Genomic DNA, 17,692 nt, shown 5'->3' on the forward strand with positions numbered 1-17,692 from the left:
TACAGCTCACAAGGGAGATTAGTCTCAGACATAACATGGTAGTGAGGAGGGAAGTGATTACGCTGGAAACAAATAGGGCAGATCCAGATCTTAGCGGAGAAATCAACACGGGCAAAAGGGTTAAGAGCAGCGGTACAAGAGCGACAACGAAGAGGAGCATAACCAACAGATTGAATATCACGGTGGTAACGGATCGGAGAGATACAAGCAGCGACAGGGATCACACACTTGCTTGCTTCAACCTTGGTACGAGGCCAAAAGTTCCACGGCATACGAACTCCATCGATTCCTTCGGGATCCATAGTCGCCATCTCTGACATGGTTTTAAATAAAGGATCCAAGGAAGAATTACGCCGGAATTGGATTGGAAAGTTTGTTCCTTTTGGATTCTGAATTGTTTTTTTTTTTTTTTTTTTTCTGATCGTACAGTTTCAGAAGAATCAAGGCAGAGACGAGAAGAAACTGTGGGGGAAGGGATCTCTCTCTAATAACATTAATTCCTTTTTAGGGTTATAAAACAAAAGGAACAGTAATTAATGTCAAATTGTTAGATTAACTTTTATTATTTGGTTTTGGCAAAATCAACTTATGTTTAACATTGACCAAATCTTCTAATATAAATATAGTACTATTTACTGTATATATCTTGACAAAAAAAAAAATTTGAAATCGTTAATTACTATATATTGGGCTAATTGCCTAATTATCCCAAACAAATATATGAAGTTATTAAAGTTTAAGAAATTTTATAATGATGTTTAATTTTAGAAAAATGTGACATCACTTGCCCAATCCCAACCTTCTTTTCTTTACCAGTCTTTTTCTTTGTCAGAGTAGTTTTTTCGCAGAAAAAATATTTTATCATTTTATTTTGTATTGATCTCCGGTTAGAAGAAACTACATGCTTTGCACAAAATAAAGCTAACAAATTACATGCAACAAAGTTTTAACAGGGATCACAATATATTCACATTACTATTTTAGGGGTGGTAATACAATATATGCTTCATTGAATCAAGCAAGGTGCGCATAATTTGTAAACTCAAAATATACACGAGTAACCTACAACATGAATCTGTGCAAGACACGTTGTGAGCATTTTTAGTTTGACGATAAACACATATTAAATTGAAGTTGCGAAATCTATATTATATGGACTGTTATACCAACGAAGATATATTGATTTGTTATTACATTGGTAAAATAGCCTCCTCTATTTCACACAACCTACAGAGTCGTCTCCACAAAAGCCTTTATGTTCTTATCCGAGGATCCTCCTTCTCCACCCGCTTCAATCGCTAAACGCTTCCATTTCTCTGTGTTTTCCTTCAGCTTCTCAGCTCTCTCCCCCATCACTGCTTCCAAACACCACCTTATCTCTCCTCTCTCGACCAAACCTTCCGATTTCTCTCTTACCCTCACACCTGTCCTCCATGATTCCTCCAGTAGCTTTGCATTCGTCGGCTGATCTGACCACATCGGAAACGCCACCACTGGAACGCCAAGAACCAAACTCTCCAGCGTCGAGCTCCACCCACAGTGAGTCACAAAACAACCTACGGCTCGGTGTCTTAAAACCTCTATCTGCGAACACCACGACACAATCATCCCAACCTCTTCAAGTTCGTGTCTAAAACCAGCTATCTTCTCAATATCTGTCTCTTCTTCTCCTTCTATTTTCGCTACTCTGTTGAGTTTATCAGTTATAACCCACAAAAAGGGCCGTTTGCATTCTATAAGCGCTCTAGCCAGCTCCTCTATCTGTTTCTTGGACAACTCAACCATTGTTCCAAAGAAACGTAAATAACAGAGGACTCTGTTTTCGAGTCTAGCCAGAGTGTATAACTACTACCTTGATCTTTAACTGACTTGGTGGTGCTTCCTGAGAAAACCTCCGTGGGAAGTAAAGGACCAACCGCCACCATTGCGATGTTCGGGTAAGCCGTTAAGGCCTCTGGCTCCAGCGAATCGAAAGTGTTGATGAGAATTTTAGGGTTGGCTTCTTCTTTGAGAGATTCCATCAATTCTTGAAACGATGCGTATGCGGCTTTGTTTGTGTTGGAAGGTGTGAGGAAAGAAGGAAGATCTCGGGTTCCCAGAGAAGAAAGATTCGGTAACTCGAAAACGGACTTGTTTCCCATGAAGTGGTTGTAATAGATGTCGAAAACCAAAGCGGGTTGGATCCAGAGAAGGGCACAAGGAATTTGATATCTACGTGCTACTTTTGGAGCCCAATTGAGAAGAATCGTGTAGATCAAGCAAGTCACAGGAGAGTCTCCGTTCCGGTTAGCTTCGATAAAATCCGACAAGAATTTATCGCCGTTATGTTCGAGGTTTAGCAACCGGTTCTGGACGTCGTCGATATTGGAGATGACTCCGTCGTCGTAGCCATCGGAGAAGGTAAGAAAAGTGAGATTACCACGAGGCTTCATGTCGTCGTGGTTGGCGGAGATGCACGTGACGAAAGTGACTCGTGCGTTGGTGGTTCGGATGAGATGGCGAACGAAGCATAGAGATGGGTTCACGTGACCTCGAGCAGGGAGTGTTACAAGTAAAACGTGGGGCTCAGACATATCTTGATTGATAACTAATAGAAGACACAATTCGATTTCTCCCACATTGAAAAAAAAAAAACCCTGTGTGTTGGCTTAATGGCTTTGATCCATGACATTATTTATGCGATGAACTACTGATTGCCAAGATAAAAAGAAAAAGAAAAAGTGAATGCCAAAAGTAAAAAAATATACTATTTCAAAGACTTTTTTTGTTTATTGGGTCCACATGCGTCAATATATTTATTCCAAAGTATATTTTCCTTAATTATTTCAAGTATCATTCTTGTTTTAATTACTTTTTGTTACAATTTCTAGTATCATTTTATACCACCAACAAGATAGTATTGGTCTATTGGATGTATATGATTAATTTCATCGCTTACCAACGACAGAAGAACGGTGAACAATATCTTAACCGGTTTATGAAATGTGTGGTTCGTTTGTAGGTCACGTGACCTCGGTTGGACTAACAAACAAATCCCTTTCGTCTGTTCTGAAAACTCAAATCTCATGTATTCAAAGAGAGATCAACGTTTCTATTTGCCTGCTCCTGGAGGCAACTACCTGTGCTCTTGGGATCTCCACTTCGATAGCGATCCTAAGTTCAATGAGTTGGTGTTTCCGAACCTCGCCCTGAGTTGCCACAGTCCGGGTGGGAGCTGCTGAATTCTTGTTTTAAGGAGGACCATTGGGTGGAGTCACCTTCTGGCCAAAGTTTCTTAATCAAATGGTAACGAGTGTAACATATAGACAGAAATTAACATTACTGTAATAATTAAGCACCTTAATTAAGTTCATTGTAAAAGAAATGAGCTTATTATACACACATTGAATAGGGGGAATATGCCCTATAATTAAAGTAGGCAGTTATAGAGCTGTGGCCGAAAGCCAAAAAAGATTGGTGAGAAACTGAAACCCTCTCGCCATAAAGGAGGTTTCTCGACAACGTAACCGAGACGACGTCACTAGTCACTACTATGAAGGGTGGTTGCGTTATTGCAAAATGACATGAATCGACTCCAAACTCAAATATCAAACCAATCAATCTCAGAGTCGATTCAATATCCTCCGATTGATCTTCCCAGATTCAATCTCTTCCGCTTCGGATCTCTTACGACCGCAATCTCCACTGATTCTATAGCAACGTTTGCTTCCTCTCCTTCTTTTGTCAATTCTGGATTTCGATCGAGAGAGAAAACAATGAAAATATTCGATGTCTGGAAGAAAAAAGAAAAAAAATCTACTTTTCTTTTTTTTTGTTGGCCAACGAATACACGACACGCATGGGCTCTTATTCCATAAACGAGTCTACTTTGCTTAATTTTTTTGTTTATTCAAACTTTGCTTAACTAATTAAGCCTCTAAATATTCAGGACTAACCAATTCTTTTGTTTTTCGTCTCGGAATTATATAGTAGCATGGCTACGAGTCCGTTATATCAAAACCTTGTACATAATCAAGAAAGATGTCGCCAGAATAGGAAAAAGGAATATCTCCTCTAAACTTCCAAAAATTAGCCAAATATCAGGACTAACAAAAGAACTAGACTTTAATAATTAGTTTCTTAACTGTTTGCATTGTAGTATATGTTTACTTGTCATTGTAGCATATGTTTACTAGAAAATCGAGCAAACTTGAGAGCTATGTATGTTGGTTTTTTTTTTGGGAATCAAATGATCCTTTATTTTGTTACTAGAGAAAATAGAGCAAACTTAATTCTCTATTGACCTTTCTATTTGTCATGGCTGAGTTTGAGATATTCTTTTATACTTAAAAAAAAAAAAAAAAAAAAACTTTTAGAGAGCTTATAAATAAGAGAAAATGAAAGGGGTAAGAGGAAGATGTCGAATAAATTAAATATTATCATCGAAGAAAGAGGATACTCATTTTCAATTTCTCCTAATGTCCACTGGAATATGCAATACAAACAGAGAGTGTACATGTTCTATAAGGGTTGAATTATTGTTTATGATTTATAAGAAAGTGGTTTTTTTCTTTTAGTTTTGTAACCAAAAAAAAAAATGAAGAAGAAAGAAGATGATGTTGACGGGAGAAAGAGCAAGAATTGAACTGTACTGCACAATAATAATGTTTTTACGTTTACAAAATTGGAGGCCCTTTAATAAAAGTAATTAATAGTCAATGCATCAGATGAGACGCTTTGATTTCTCTAAATAAATAAGGTATTCAAATGAAGTAAATATATCTTGATACAATTGCTTTTAAGACTCTAAATTGTTTTCATATCTCTATTTGCATTATTGTACATCGTAAATATTGGAAACTACAATAGGGCCGAAAGCCCAACAAGAAACATTAAAAAATGGCCTAATCCCAAAACGGGTTCGGCTGAGACCTAATCGGAAGAAGAAGAACGGAGAGGAATAAAATAGCTAAACTCCGATCGATCGAAAACGCTTGCTTGAAGAGTCTCAAATAGGGATTCGATCAAACAGGTTTTTGAATTGAGCATAAGTCAATGATTAGAAACCCAAATTCGCAAGTCGAACACTCGGACTAATACAAGACAGACGTGTAGCAAATACCAATGCTACAACAGGCAGTAGCATCAACTCAGACTCAATTGGGCTTACCAATCTTACCTCAGGACCGGGCTTGCTTGTCTAATGTGGTTCACTTGGTTAGTGAGCAATTTATCTTGTGAATTGTATTAATTAATAAATGAGCTTCCCTAAGTGTAAAAAAGCTTTGGTAGACGACCTAAGGCAAACACTTTCTCGTTTCCTAATGGTCCTCTCTCGTTCACCTAACACTCCTCTCATCTCCTATTTCTAATTCATCAAAACATTATTAGGCGTTTTTTAAATTAAAAAAAAAAAAAAGAAAAGAAATTGTTTTCTGTTGTCTCTCGAAGAACAATGTCTCAGCTTCTCTTCCGTCTCTCCAAACTCTCTTCCCGGAAGGATGTGCTTGTATGTATGCTCTCTCTTGCCTTCTCGGTTAATTTCGTTCTGTATTAGTTAGGTTTTGTTAGGGAACAAGTTTGATTAGCTTAGACAAGAATGTATATTTTACTTTTGTGTTTTGATTTCTTGAGTTTTAACTAATTAGCAGATACACAAGAGCGTTCGCTTGTTTTCAACCAGCCCGTATTTGACACTTGGCAGCATTGGTGAAGACTTGCCAGGAGAAGGCGGCGGCTACATCGGGGATATCCTCTTGTTCGATCCTGCCAAGGAAGAGTTAGTCACAGTCCGGGACAAAACAATACCGGAAGATCTCGTTAACTCGAGACTGGTCGGAGCTTCACATGGATGGACATTTTTCTCTGACCGATGCAATCATAACTCTGTACGTATCTGCGACCTTTTCAATCCCCTGGCTTCCAAATCAAAGACCAAGATTATTCCTCTGCCTCTGCTTACTACTATGATCTATGGCCAAACAAAAGTGGTCTGGAACGTGGCAATGTCTTCATCTTCTCCTCACCAAGACAACGAGGAAGAAGACTGTGTAGTGGCTATCAATTTCTTGGGTAACCAATTGAGTCTGTGCAGGCCCGGTCGTGACCTCGGTTGGACTAACAAACAAATCCCTTTCGTCTGCTCTGAAAACTCAAATCTCATGTATTCAAAGAGAGATCAACGTTTCTATTTGCCTGCTCCTGGAGGCAACTACCTGTGCTCTTGGGATCTCCACTTCGATAGCGATCCTAAGTTCAATGAGTTGGTGTTTCTGAACCTCCCTGAGCTGCCACAGTTCGGGTGGGAGCTGCTGAATTCTTGTTTTAAGGAGGACCATTGGGTGGAGTCACCTTCTGGCCAAAGTTTCTTAATCAAATGGTAACGAGTGTAACATATAGACAGAAATTAATCTTGGTCAATTCTAACTTGGGTCCTCTATGCGTGTGCAGGTACTCTAACGTCCCTTCTAAACGACACAAAGATCCGATACTGATGGTGTTTACAGAGGAAGAAGACACAAAAGAGGGAACAAGGAACATGTGTTGTCTCTTGCTTGAAGTCTTCATATGATCTTAGTCTTGATGGTCTACTGAGTTCAAACTTTTTTTGCAGTCAAGAGGGAGACACAATAACTTGTCTCGACAAGTCTCTTTGGTTTACTAGGAAGCAGCTGGAGTCACTGTTAATTTCTCGTATTCTTGGTGGTCAAAGAAAAGACCGGTCTTCAAAAAACAAGGAGTAACATATACACACATTCATGCAAATGGCGTTTGTGTAGATATATAATGCATGATCTGTGTGTTATTTGTTTGCTTTCCAAGTAATTTACAGTTAGAAACCCTATAACTTTATTAAATATATGTTAACTATCTTCCTTAAGGTCGAATCCATTATAATAGAAAGCGAGACTTATTTTTTTCCATCTGCAAGACAAAACTTTCGTCCTCCATTGTCCATTCTATAAGACCAAAAGATAATAATTAATGAATATCACTTGAACTTTTCAACATTGGATATTAATTTTATTGTCGTCCATCCATGTTATCATCATGATCATGAAGACAGGACTGATCATCGATTCTAAATTGGCCTCAATTATTTGTTGCTAGTTATTATACGTTACATAGTATACTATAATGTCTTCTTTAATTTTCATCCAAATATCAAACGCAAATAGAAACAGTTACATACTCAGTTTCTTTTTCACTCTTATAATAACACCTCTCAAAACATCTATAAACTATTATTCTCATGGCAACGATGCTTTTTCAAAACGCCTAATAATCTTTTGACGAATTAGAAATTGAATCCAGAAGCTTACTGCAAGCTCGGGGATTAGAGATCTCAGCCTAGAAGGTGAACTGAAAGAAAGAATCTTCACCTCGGAGGTTCTGTGATCAAACGATGATATTGATAGAGAGATGGTACGAGAGAGAAGTAGAGATGATAGGGAAAATATTCTTATTATTCTCTAGGTTTGAGACTGTGAAGCCTTTACATACTGCCAGGTACCCTTTCACGTTTTGGGTCGGGTTTTCGGGTTTAAGACCCATTCGGATATTTTAAGATTTTGGGTCGGGTTCGGGTAAACATCCATCGGATATGGATAGTTTCGGGTTATATCCAAAACCTCGAAATATATTTCCAATTCAGATCTGAGATGATGGTTTTTCAATCTAAATTCAGGAAAAAAAATAATTCAAATTTATCAAAATGATTATAATCATAAAAAAAAATACCAAAATTATCAAACCAAATTGAATTCATAAAAAGAGAAAGACAATTCTAAATACCAAAACATCAAATTTGTTAGAATCATATAATCTATATATTTTTTTTTTTTGAATGTAATGTTAAATTATATTCAAAACAAAAATACTGTTTTACAACTGGTGCATCATTGGTTTGATAGTTTTAAAGCAGAGAGCAGAAAAAATTAAAAATCAGTATCTAGTCCCTAGCCAAGTGAGTATACCACTATCATATCGGCGATCCCCTTTGAGGCCAATGGCGAGGAGTTGGTCCCGCATCTGTTTGTCAATGGTTTAAATGAGTTGTGAAGCAGGCTTCGGGTTTTCACCATGTGTCCGCCTGTTCTGCTCATGCCAAAGTGTATATATCGTCGTCTGCAAAACAGAACAAGCTAGGTAAGTTGAAGTCCTATCCTTCCAGTTGCTACAGGCGGAATGAATTATCGAATTCCAGCTTGTTGAGAAGCGAGACTTGTAGATGCTTTTTGCAATAGACTGCCAAATCTCTAAGCAGAAACTGCAAGAGAAAAATAAGTAATCACGTGTTTCGATAGAATTGGTGCAAAAAATGCAGTCACCAGGCTCGGCGGTGGACCATTGTGCCTTGCGATCTCCTGTAGAAAGTCTGTTGCGTATGGCCAACCAAGTACAGAAGGACTGCTTTGGTGTGGAGTGAGTAAACCAGATACATCTATGCCATGGGACTTCAACCCCCTCTGATCGAGTCTGTAACCAAGTATCGTTAGTGGAGAAGCTCGGATGGAACTTATTGTTTTTCCCCCTCCAAAGGACAACATCTTCCCTGGAGTTTGCTTGCTCGCGCTTCAACTGAAGCTCAGCTTATATCTGATTTAGCAGTTGCAGGCGATAACGCCTTCGACGACCTCTGCCCCACGCATCTGCAACAGACATATGTCTACTTATTCCAGTTTCTATGATACCTCTCTCCCCTACCACATCAGCCAATCGACCCAAGGACGACCAATTGTAGAACCAGAAGGAGGTACGAAGACCATTGTTGATTTCTGTTTTACAAAAGCTAGCTGCAACCTGTCTGAACTTGAGTAATTTCCTCCACATCCAAGAACCAGCTGCGGTAGAGTTTACAGACCAAAAGTTATTGTGTTTGAGAAGAGTATTCTCCACCCATTTGACCCACAATGACTCCCCCGACGAAACAATACGCCAGATCAGTTTCAGACAGCAGACATCATTCATCTCTTTTAGGGACCTCAACCCCAGTCCACTTTCTTTTTTAAGCCTACAGATATCTTCCCAGGCCACCTTAGCTTTATGAGGGTTTAACTCTGGACCAGACCAGAGAAGGGCTGAGCACAGTTTGTCAATCTCACTAATACATTTTCTTGGAAGACGAAAGGCAGAGAACCAGAAGGTACATATGCTCCATAGCACTGAGTGGATCAGATTTAGCGACCTGCAAAAGAGAGAAAACGGGCTGTCCAAGAGCCTATTTTCCTCTTTATATGCTCTAGAAGTGGCGAGTAATCGGAAGAAGATAAGTGTTTAGTAACCAACGATAATCCCAGGTACCGCACAGGTAGTTGACCGACTGCAAAACGGAAGGTGTCCTTGATCACCTGACAGTCGGAATCAGAGAGACCCCCCAAGAAAATTGTGGACTTCTCCATGCTTATTTTCAGTCCTGATTTCTTAGCAAAACTATCAAAAACCTCCACAATACCCTCTATGGACCGCACACTACCATCAGAAAGGACCATAAGGTCATCTGCAAACCTCAAGTGAGTAACCCCTAGTTCATTACAGTGCGGACGATAGGCAAACTGTGAGCCTGCAGGTTTATCCAGCATCCCGGAGAGAACATCCATCGCAATGATAAAGAGGTATGGCGAAAGAGAACAACCCTGTTGTAAACCCCGAGAGTTTTGAAAGAAACCTGCAAGTTTTCCGTTAACCTGAATAGAGAAGGATGCCGTCGTCACACATAGCATTAGGCAATAAACAAAAACAGGTGGGAGATCCATAGCGGAAAGGACATTTCGAAGGAAAGGCCATTGAACAGTGTCGAATGCCTTTGAGATGTCTATTTTGATGGCACATCGAGTAGAAATGGTATCTTTATGATAGTCTTTGACTAACTCAGTAGCAAGCAGAACATTTTCAATCAACAGACGGTCCTTAACAAAAGCCAACTGATTACCTGCAATGAACTTTGGAAGGAGCATCTTGAGTCTGTTGGCTTAAATTTTTTAGAACACTTTGTAAAGTACATTGCAACAGGAGATTGGACGGTAATCTTTCATTTCTTTGGAATCCTCCTTTTTGGGAATTAAGGCTAAAATAGTGGCATTGACACCCTTAGGGAGAAAGACTTTCAGGAAGAAAGACTGAACTGCAATCACAAATTCAGTTCCAATGATGTTCCAAGACTCCTTAAAAAATTCTGCAGTAAACCATCCAGTCCCGGTGATTTAGATGATGGCATAGAAAATAGCACAGCTCTTATCTCATCAGCTAAAACTGGTTTAGTAAGGCTATTCTTATCATCCTCCGAACATCTAAACTGCAGTAAATCCTGCAGCTCCTCCACCGTAGCACCCTCAAAGTCCGGAGGAATGAACTGAAGGAATTCGCTAAAATGACGAACTGCTTCCCTCTTAATGGCCTCCTCATCCGATACAACACTACCATCAGGTGTCTGGATCTCACGAATCATATTCTGAGCTTGCCTTGACTGAAAAACTCGATGAAAGGTTGTATTATTTTGATCACCAACCTTCAACCAATGGAGCTTAGATTTCTGTTTCAAATACTTGTCTTCAAGACCAACCAGAAAACACCATCGGTCATAAGCCTCTCGTTTAGCAATTATAGCATCTGCAGAAGGATTGAGCAAATTGGACGTCTGCTTCTCACAGAGAAGAGAGTAAGCCTCTTTTTTTTTAAAACACTAAGTGGGCTATTCGAGCACATGCGAGGGATCGAAGCTTCGGCTTAAGCACCTTAAGCCTCTTAGAAAAATGGAAAAGAGAGGATGTTGACATGTGAATAGGCTCGGTTTCCCCCCAAAAATCTGCCACCAATGGTTTAAACTCCTCCATATCCACCATGGCATTCACAAATTTGAAAGGCTTGCGACGTCACCCGGTGTCTACTTGGCTCAAAAGGTTTAGTCGACAGCGCGAATGATCAGAACATCCGCCAGCTTCAAAAACACTATAAGAAAGCGGGTATGCAGCAAGCCAGGCCTCATTAACCAAAACCCAATCCAATTTTTTGGAGATTAGATCATTCTCCCTTTTATTACACCATGTATATAAAGGACCATGAGAGGCCATATCAGCAAAAGAACAGTAGTCCACCACCGACTGGAAATCCCGCAAACCCTCTGTAACACCTGGTCCGTCATCACCACGAGAATGTTCAACAACAGCTAGAGTTTCGTTAAAATCTCCAAAGACAAGCCAAGGCTTATCTCTCATAATCAGAGAGTCCCTATGGTGGCGAATGTCCTCCCACAGGTCTTTCCTTTCCTCCATCAAGTTAGACGCATAAACAAAAGAACAAAAGAATTCCTCCTCTGCTGCCTCTAACTTGACCAGACAGGTAATCATTTGGCTACTCTTAAACACCGGAGTAAGCCTCATATTATGACGCCATACCACCCAGAGACGCCCCCGGGCATGATGCTCATAATTCGACATTAGCGACCATTCTCGAAACAACTTCTCACATAACCACTGAGCTTTACGCTTTTTCACCCTTGTCTCAATAAAACAACCGAACTGAAAATTCTGATCAGCGATCCATTTATTTATGATGGAATGTTTTGAAGTTCTATTTAATCCGCGAACATTCCAAAAGAAACTAGACATTAAGAACGCTTGGAGGTGGTCCTTGTACTCTGATCCCTAGGGAGTTGACTAGGAAGGTGAGTAGAAGGCTTCGAGAGAATCTTATGTGCAGTTTTAGAGCCACGAGGCAAAGAAGGTCGCAGCGGTGGGATAAAAGATACCTCCACTGACTTCTCCTGTTGCAGTGACTGCTCTCCTGCAACATATAATCTAAACTAACATATGAAAACAAAAACTAATTTATCTTGTAATAGTAATTATAAAATTACTTATAAAACTTGTAAATTGACTCAATCTATTGTTAGAGATATATAAATTTGGATGGTTTTGAGTATTTGTTCAGGTGTTTGGATATACCCAGTCGGGTTCGGGTACCCAATTCATTTACTAAAAGCATCCAATCGGATATTTTTAAACTTCGGGTTCGGGTTCGGATCGGCTATTTTAAATCAGGTTCGGGTTAGATTTTTGGGTTCGGATATTTTGTCCATCCCTAACATAGATGAATAAAGTTGGTTTTGTAGACACAAACCGTAATAATGTAAATTAAACATTAAGGGGGTGTATTGAAACAATGATTTTGGAGAATTTTAAGGAGGTGTATTGAAACAACCACCAATTCTGAGTCAACCTCTAGTTCTAGACACGGTACTCGTCGCTCCCATGCCATGTACAGCCCGTAGTAGACACCCCATAACTCAGCCAATGGCGCCGAACATCTTCCAATATTCAGCGCAAAGCCCCCACACCAACGACCTGTTGCATCCCTTAACACTCCACCCGCAGTAGCTAAACCAGGATTGCCTTTCGAGGTTTCGTCCGTATTGAGTTGCATCCAACCCTCCCCCGGACGCTTCCAACCAATAAACGCTTCGACTCTAGCTCGTGTAGGATTTAGAGCCTTACTACGATCATTTGCCACAGATGCATCCCTCGCCAAATCTTTTAAGAATCTGACTCGGTCCCTACACTTGCCCACCTCTCCAAAGATATTACCACATCTCTATTTCCAACTCCACCACACTACCAAAGCAAACAACGTGCACCATGAAACTCCATCCACTACCACCTCATCCGACAAGTTTGCATAAACCCATTCCAGTAAAGATCCCGTAAAAAACAAACGTTTTTACTAGAAAATCGAGCAAACTTGAGAGCAATGTATGTTCCTATTTTTTTTTTTGGTATCAAATGTTCCTTTATTTTGTTACTAGAGAAAATAGAGCAAACTTAATTCTCTATTGACCTTTCTATATGTCATGGCTGAGTTTGAACAATTCTTGTATACCTTAAAAAAGAAAATTAGAGAGCTTTTAAATAAGAGAAAATGAAAAGGGAAAGAGGAAGATGTCGAATAAATATTGTCATGGAAGAAAGAGGATACTCATTTTCAGTTTCTCCTAATGTCCACTGGAATGCAATACAAACAGAGAGTGTACAGGTTCTATAAGGGTTGCATTATTGATTATGATTTATAAGAAAGTGATTTTTATTTAGTTTTGTAACCAAAAAAAAAATGAAGAAGAAAGAAGATGATGTTGACGGGAGAAAGAGAAAGAATTGAACTGTACTGCACAATAATAATGTTTTTACGTTTGCAAAATTGGAGAACCTTTAACAAAAGTAATTAAAAATATATTTTTAATGCATCAGACGCTTTGATTTCTCTAAATAAAATAAGGTATTCAAATGAAGTAAATATCTTGATACAATTGCTTTAAGCCTCTAAATAATTGTTTTCATATACTAAAAGAGAATTATTTTCTAAAAACACTGATCGCCAGAAAGCTCTGCCCTAACTTATTATTTGTTTTTAATATTCCATAATATTACATAAAACTGTTACTGTTATTTTTTTTGTCAACTACCACTATTATTCAATTTATTTATATAATATTTTAGAATTATTAATTTAGTCTTATTTATTATTTATTATTTACAGCTATATGTCATTGTGTTTTTAACAAAAAAAAACGTGTTATTTTAAAAAACTTTATCACATAACTTTATTAATAAAAATTAAGTTTAAGATTTAAATATATTTTATATATTAGAAAAATAATTAATTGAAAATACATGTGAATTACCTGCAAATCTCATGAATTCAAGCGGGACAGATGTAAAGACATTTTGCGGCTCAAAATATTTAAACCTGTTGCAGGATAGCTTAGCGGATGGGTTTGACCGGGTTAACAATTTTATTTAAATCATTTGATTCATGAAATTTTAGTTTTGTGGTTTTTATCTGATTTGATACTTCAAGATTTTGATAAAAATCTAACTGATCACTAATTCGGTTCACATTCGATCTAGATATGTCATCATGTCAATCTAAAATTTATGGTGAATCAATTAATATTTTAAACTTTCATAACTTTGACGAATTCAAACCAATATAAATTTGTATTATAAATGTTATACTAAATAAATATGTAAAAAGTTTAATATCTCAAACAAAAATTTAATTCCGTGCAATAGCACGGTTTATTACCTTAGTGTCCATTGTAAATATTGGAAACTACGATAGGGCTGAAAGCCCAACAAGAAACATTAAAAAATGGCCCAATCCCAAAACGGGTTCGGCTGAGACCTACAGTAATTGGAAGAAGAAGAACGGAGAGGTACAAAATAGCAAAACTCCGATCGATCGAAAACGCTTGCTTGATGAGAGTCTCAAAAGGGGATTCGATCAAACAGGTTTTTGAATTGAGCATAAGTCAATGTAGATGATTAATAATGGAGTACATTTTGTGTTTAATTGAATTGATATATACAAAGTGTTAGCAAATAACACTTTCATATATATGGCCACTTCTCGACACCAACTCTTGTCTTTTACTTTAACTTCCTCTGCTTCACTTCACACAACTTAACTTTTGAACAACAGAGTTTCCACAAATCTCCTCCACAAAAGCTTCCATGTTCTTATCCGAAGACCCTCCTTCTCCACCCGCTTCAGTCGCCAAACGCTTCCATTTCTCTGCGTTTTCCCTCAGCTCCACCGACTTCTCCTTCATCACTGCTTCCAAACACCTCTTTATCTCTCCTCTCTCCACCAAACCTTCCGAGTTCTCTCTTACCCTCACACCTGTCATCCATGATTCCTCCAGTAGCTTTGCGTTCGTCGGCTGATCTGACCACATCGGGAATGCCACCACCGGAACTCCAAGAACCAAACTCTCCAACGTAGAGTTCCAACCACAATGAGTCACAAAACAACCTACGGATCGGTGTCGTAAAACCTCTATCTGCGAACACCACGATACAATCATCCCAACCTCTTCGAGCTCGTCTCTGAAAGCAGCTATCTTCTCAACCTCTGTCTCGTCTTCACCTTCTGCTTTCGTTTCTCTGTTGGGTTTATCAGTTATAACCCACAGAAAAGGTCGTTTCCCTTCAATGAGTGCTCTAGCCAGCTCCTCTTTCTGTTTCTTGGACAACTCAACCATTGTTCCAAAAGAAACATAAATAACAGAGGACTCTGTTTTCGAGTCTAGCCAAAGTGTATAACTACTACTACTTTGATCTTTAACTGACTTGGTGGTGCTTCCTGAGAAAACCTCCGTGGGAAGTAAAGGACCAACCGCTACCATTTCGATGTTAGGGTAAGCCGTTAAGGCCTCTGGCTCCAGCGAATCGAAAGTGTTGATGAGAATTTTGGGGTTGGTTTCTTCTTTGAGAGACTCCATCATTTCTTGAAACGATCCGTATGCTGCTTTGTTTGTGTTGGAAGGTGTGAGGAAAGAAGGAAGATCTCGGATCTCCAGAGAAGAAAGATTCGGTAACTCGAAAGCAGACTTGTTTCCCATGAAGTGGTTGTAATAGATGTCGAAAACCAAAGCGGGTTGGATCCAGAGAAGAGCACAAGGAAGTTGATATCTTCGTGCTACTTTTGGAGCCCAATTGAGAAGAATCGTGTAGATCAAGCAAGTTACCGGAGAGTCTCCGTTCCGGTTAGCTTCGATAAAGTCAGATAGAGCCTTATCACCGTTAACCGTGAGATTCACCGACCGCTTTTGACTGTCGTCTGAGGTTGAAATGCCTCCGTCGTCGAAACCGTCGGAGAAAGTAAGGAAAGAGAGGTTGTCCACCTTTTTGTGGTTTGGGATCATAGACCGGTGGAAGAAGGAGAAACAAGTGACGAAAGTGACACGTGCGCCGGTTGTTTTGATGAGCCGACGAGCAAAACGGAGAGATGGGTTCACGTGACCTTGTGCCGGAAACGTTACCAGTAGAAAATGCGGTGGCGCCATCTCTTTATCTTTCTTTTTTATTTTTTTTTGCGTTTCTGAACTCTGAAGAGAGTCCAATACAAGAATCTGTGTGTATGCTTATGAATTTGTGCTTTCATATGTATGTGTATATATAAATATAGATGAGCAATTGGATTTTGATGTCTGCACTGCTGCACATGCATGCGTACTCATCAAATATACGCAAAACGGTACCAGGTTACTTGTGACGTCGGCGGTGACGCTCACAAGATAAACGCTCCATTCATATAAAACCAAATTTGGGTTTTGCTTTTTTGCACATTTGATGATGTCCATGAGTATACAAACATTTTATAACCACCAAAACAAAACATACAAAAGTTCACTGCATTTTATAAATGTTTTGAGAGGTGTTATTATAAGAGTGAAAAAGAAACAGAGTATTAACTGTTTTTATATGCGTTTGATATTTGGATGAAAAATAAAGAAGACATTATAGTATACTATGTAACGTATAATAACTAGCAACAAATAATTGAGGCCAATTTATAAACGATGATCAGTCCTGTCTTCATCATGATGATGACATGGACGACAATAAAATATCCAATGTAGAAAAGTTCAAGTGATATACATTATTATCTTTTGTCTTTTAGAATGGAGGACCAAAGTTTTGTCTTTCAGATGAAAAAGATAGTCTCGCTTTCTATTATAATGGATTCGAACTTAAGGAAAATAGTTAACATATATTTATTAATCTTATAGGGTTTCTAACTGTAAATTACTTGGAAAGCAAACAATAGCACAGATCCATTATATCTACACATACGCCATTTACATGAATGTGTATATATGTTACTCCTTGTTTTTTGAAGACCGGTCTTTTCTTTGACCACCAAGAATACGAGAAATTTGCAAACCCCTACTAAACGCTTGGTTAAAGAGCATTCTTGTCTGAAACTCAGACACGAAAGGAAACCAAGCCAAAAACGCAACCGGTGTGAACAGAAGCAAGCCCATCAAGATCTCGTATCCTCGAGCTAGCGTCCTAACCGATGACCATATCCCTAGCTGTTGGATCAGAGGCTTGCAAGCTTGTGCAATCTGATGAGGACAAAACAAGATCGAATGTCACAAAACCAGACGATACTTGGAATCTTAGACACAAAAATGAGGAGTCTGATGACGGTGGAGAAAGACTTACCAGAAGCATTCCCCATCCGGTTGGCATGAAGGCAAGCATGCAGATGAACAAGTCTTTGATTGTTATGAGAGGAAGTGCGAGGAAAGTTATTAGAATTGCTACAAATGTGAGGAACACAAGACCCTTTATGATTCTGAACAGAAGCTGAAAATTCGTGCTGAATCTTCGCCTTCCAACGCCCAAACCCTGCAATGATCGTTACATAGAAGAAACCATCAACACTATGTTTAAAATCTGGCAAGAAAAAGTAAATGTGAATGTGCGTAAGGATTCATACCTTCACTATCAGTAGAATGAACAAGATCACAAACCATGACGCTCCATAAACCTGAAAACAGAGTCACTATGGTTCAATAATCAAGGGATTCACCATTCGCAGGGAAGCAGTTATCAGCTTAGCTTACCCAAAAGCTTTGATTTTTCCCTTTAAAGGTACTGAGGTGATACACAAGTCCGTACTGAAAGATGAAGAAGCGGAAGGCCAAAAAGATTTCAAGGATGATACCACGGACCCCCGAGTGTCTAAGATGCTCTAATTCTTTCTCCCACCAAGACTCCCAACTCTTCTCAGGAGGGACACCGATCCCTCCTCGGTTATATATCCATTTGTTCCAGTCTGTCCAGTCGTCAACAATCTTTTGCCACTCGAAACCAGACGGGTTGAAAAGGAAAGGAGCAAAGAGCCATGTCACCACCATGAACCATATGGA

General features: G+C 39.0%; 4 protein-coding genes and 1 pseudogene across 7 annotated transcripts in view; 1 reads left to right on the forward strand and 4 right to left on the reverse strand.

Annotated features, from left to right (window-relative positions):
* The window catches only part of LOC104739089 (protein transport protein SEC23-like), an 8,160-nt gene extending 7,685 nt beyond the window's left edge, over positions 1–475 (reverse strand). For both annotated transcript variants that reach the window (XM_019236202.1, XM_010459339.2), the window contains exon 1: positions 243–475. In XM_019236202.1, the coding sequence (XP_019091747.1) occupies positions 243–320 (78 nt within the window). In that variant the 5' untranslated portion in view covers positions 321–475. The remainder of the gene's footprint in view (positions 1–242) is intronic.
* On the reverse strand, positions 1,115–2,652 carry LOC104739090 (annotated as a pseudogene).
* On the forward strand, positions 4,973–6,883 carry LOC104739091. 3 transcript variants are annotated; one of them, XM_019235828.1, is made up of 3 exons: positions 4,976–5,488; positions 5,628–6,358; positions 6,430–6,883. In XM_019235828.1, exons 1-3 carry the CDS (start codon positions 5,435–5,437, stop codon positions 6,548–6,550), a joined length of 906 nt encoding a protein of 301 aa, XP_019091373.1. In that variant the 5' UTR covers positions 4,976–5,434; the 3' UTR covers positions 6,551–6,883. The 3 variants fall into 3 exon arrangements, with proteins under 3 accessions (XP_019091375.1, XP_019091373.1, XP_019091374.1); XM_019235829.1 differs by having other exon boundaries at positions 5,631–6,358; XM_019235830.1 differs by lacking the exon at positions 6,430–6,883 and having other exon boundaries at positions 4,973–5,488; positions 5,631–6,362.
* Positions 14,113–15,963, reverse strand: LOC104739092 (UDP-glycosyltransferase 75B1-like). The gene has a single exon (XM_010459341.2). The coding sequence runs from the start codon at positions 15,815–15,817 to the stop codon at positions 14,420–14,422; it is 1,398 nt and encodes a 465-aa protein (XP_010457643.1). The 5' UTR covers positions 15,818–15,963; the 3' UTR covers positions 14,113–14,419.
* The window catches only part of LOC104739093 (callose synthase 1), a 14,051-nt gene continuing 12,863 nt past the window's right edge, over positions 16,505–17,692 (reverse strand). The window contains exons 41-43 of the mRNA XM_019236239.1: positions 17,260–17,310; positions 16,983–17,168; positions 16,505–16,882 (exon numbers count right to left, since the gene is read on the reverse strand). Of these exons, the coding sequence (XP_019091784.1) occupies positions 16,634–16,882; positions 16,983–17,168; positions 17,260–17,310 (486 nt within the window). The 3' untranslated portion in view covers positions 16,505–16,633. The remainder of the gene's footprint in view (positions 16,883–16,982; positions 17,169–17,259; positions 17,311–17,692) is intronic.

The sequence above is a fragment of the Camelina sativa genome, chromosome 14, assembly GCF_000633955.1.
Source record: "Camelina sativa cultivar DH55 chromosome 14, Cs, whole genome shotgun sequence".
NCBI classification, from domain to species: domain Eukaryota; kingdom Viridiplantae; phylum Streptophyta; class Magnoliopsida; order Brassicales; family Brassicaceae; genus Camelina; species Camelina sativa.

What these genes read in the sequence shown, in the direction of transcription:
- LOC104739091 (XM_019235828.1), top strand. Translation starts at nt 5,435, where the DNA reads ATGTCTCAGCTTCTCTTCCGTCTCTCCAAACTCTCTTCCCGGAAGGAT. An exon ending in CTTCCCGGAAGGATGTGCTT is followed by an intron (nt 5,489 to 5,627) that starts GTATGTATGCTC and finishes TTAACTAATTAG; the next exon opens with CAGATACACAAGAGCGTTCG. An exon ending in CAAAGTTTCTTAATCAAATG is followed by an intron (nt 6,359 to 6,429) that starts GTAACGAGTGTA and finishes ATGCGTGTGCAG; the next exon opens with GTACTCTAACGTCCCTTCTA.
- LOC104739092 (XM_010459341.2), bottom strand. Translation starts at nt 15,817, where the DNA reads ATGGCGCCACCGCATTTTCTACTGGTAACGTTTCCGGCACAAGGTCAC.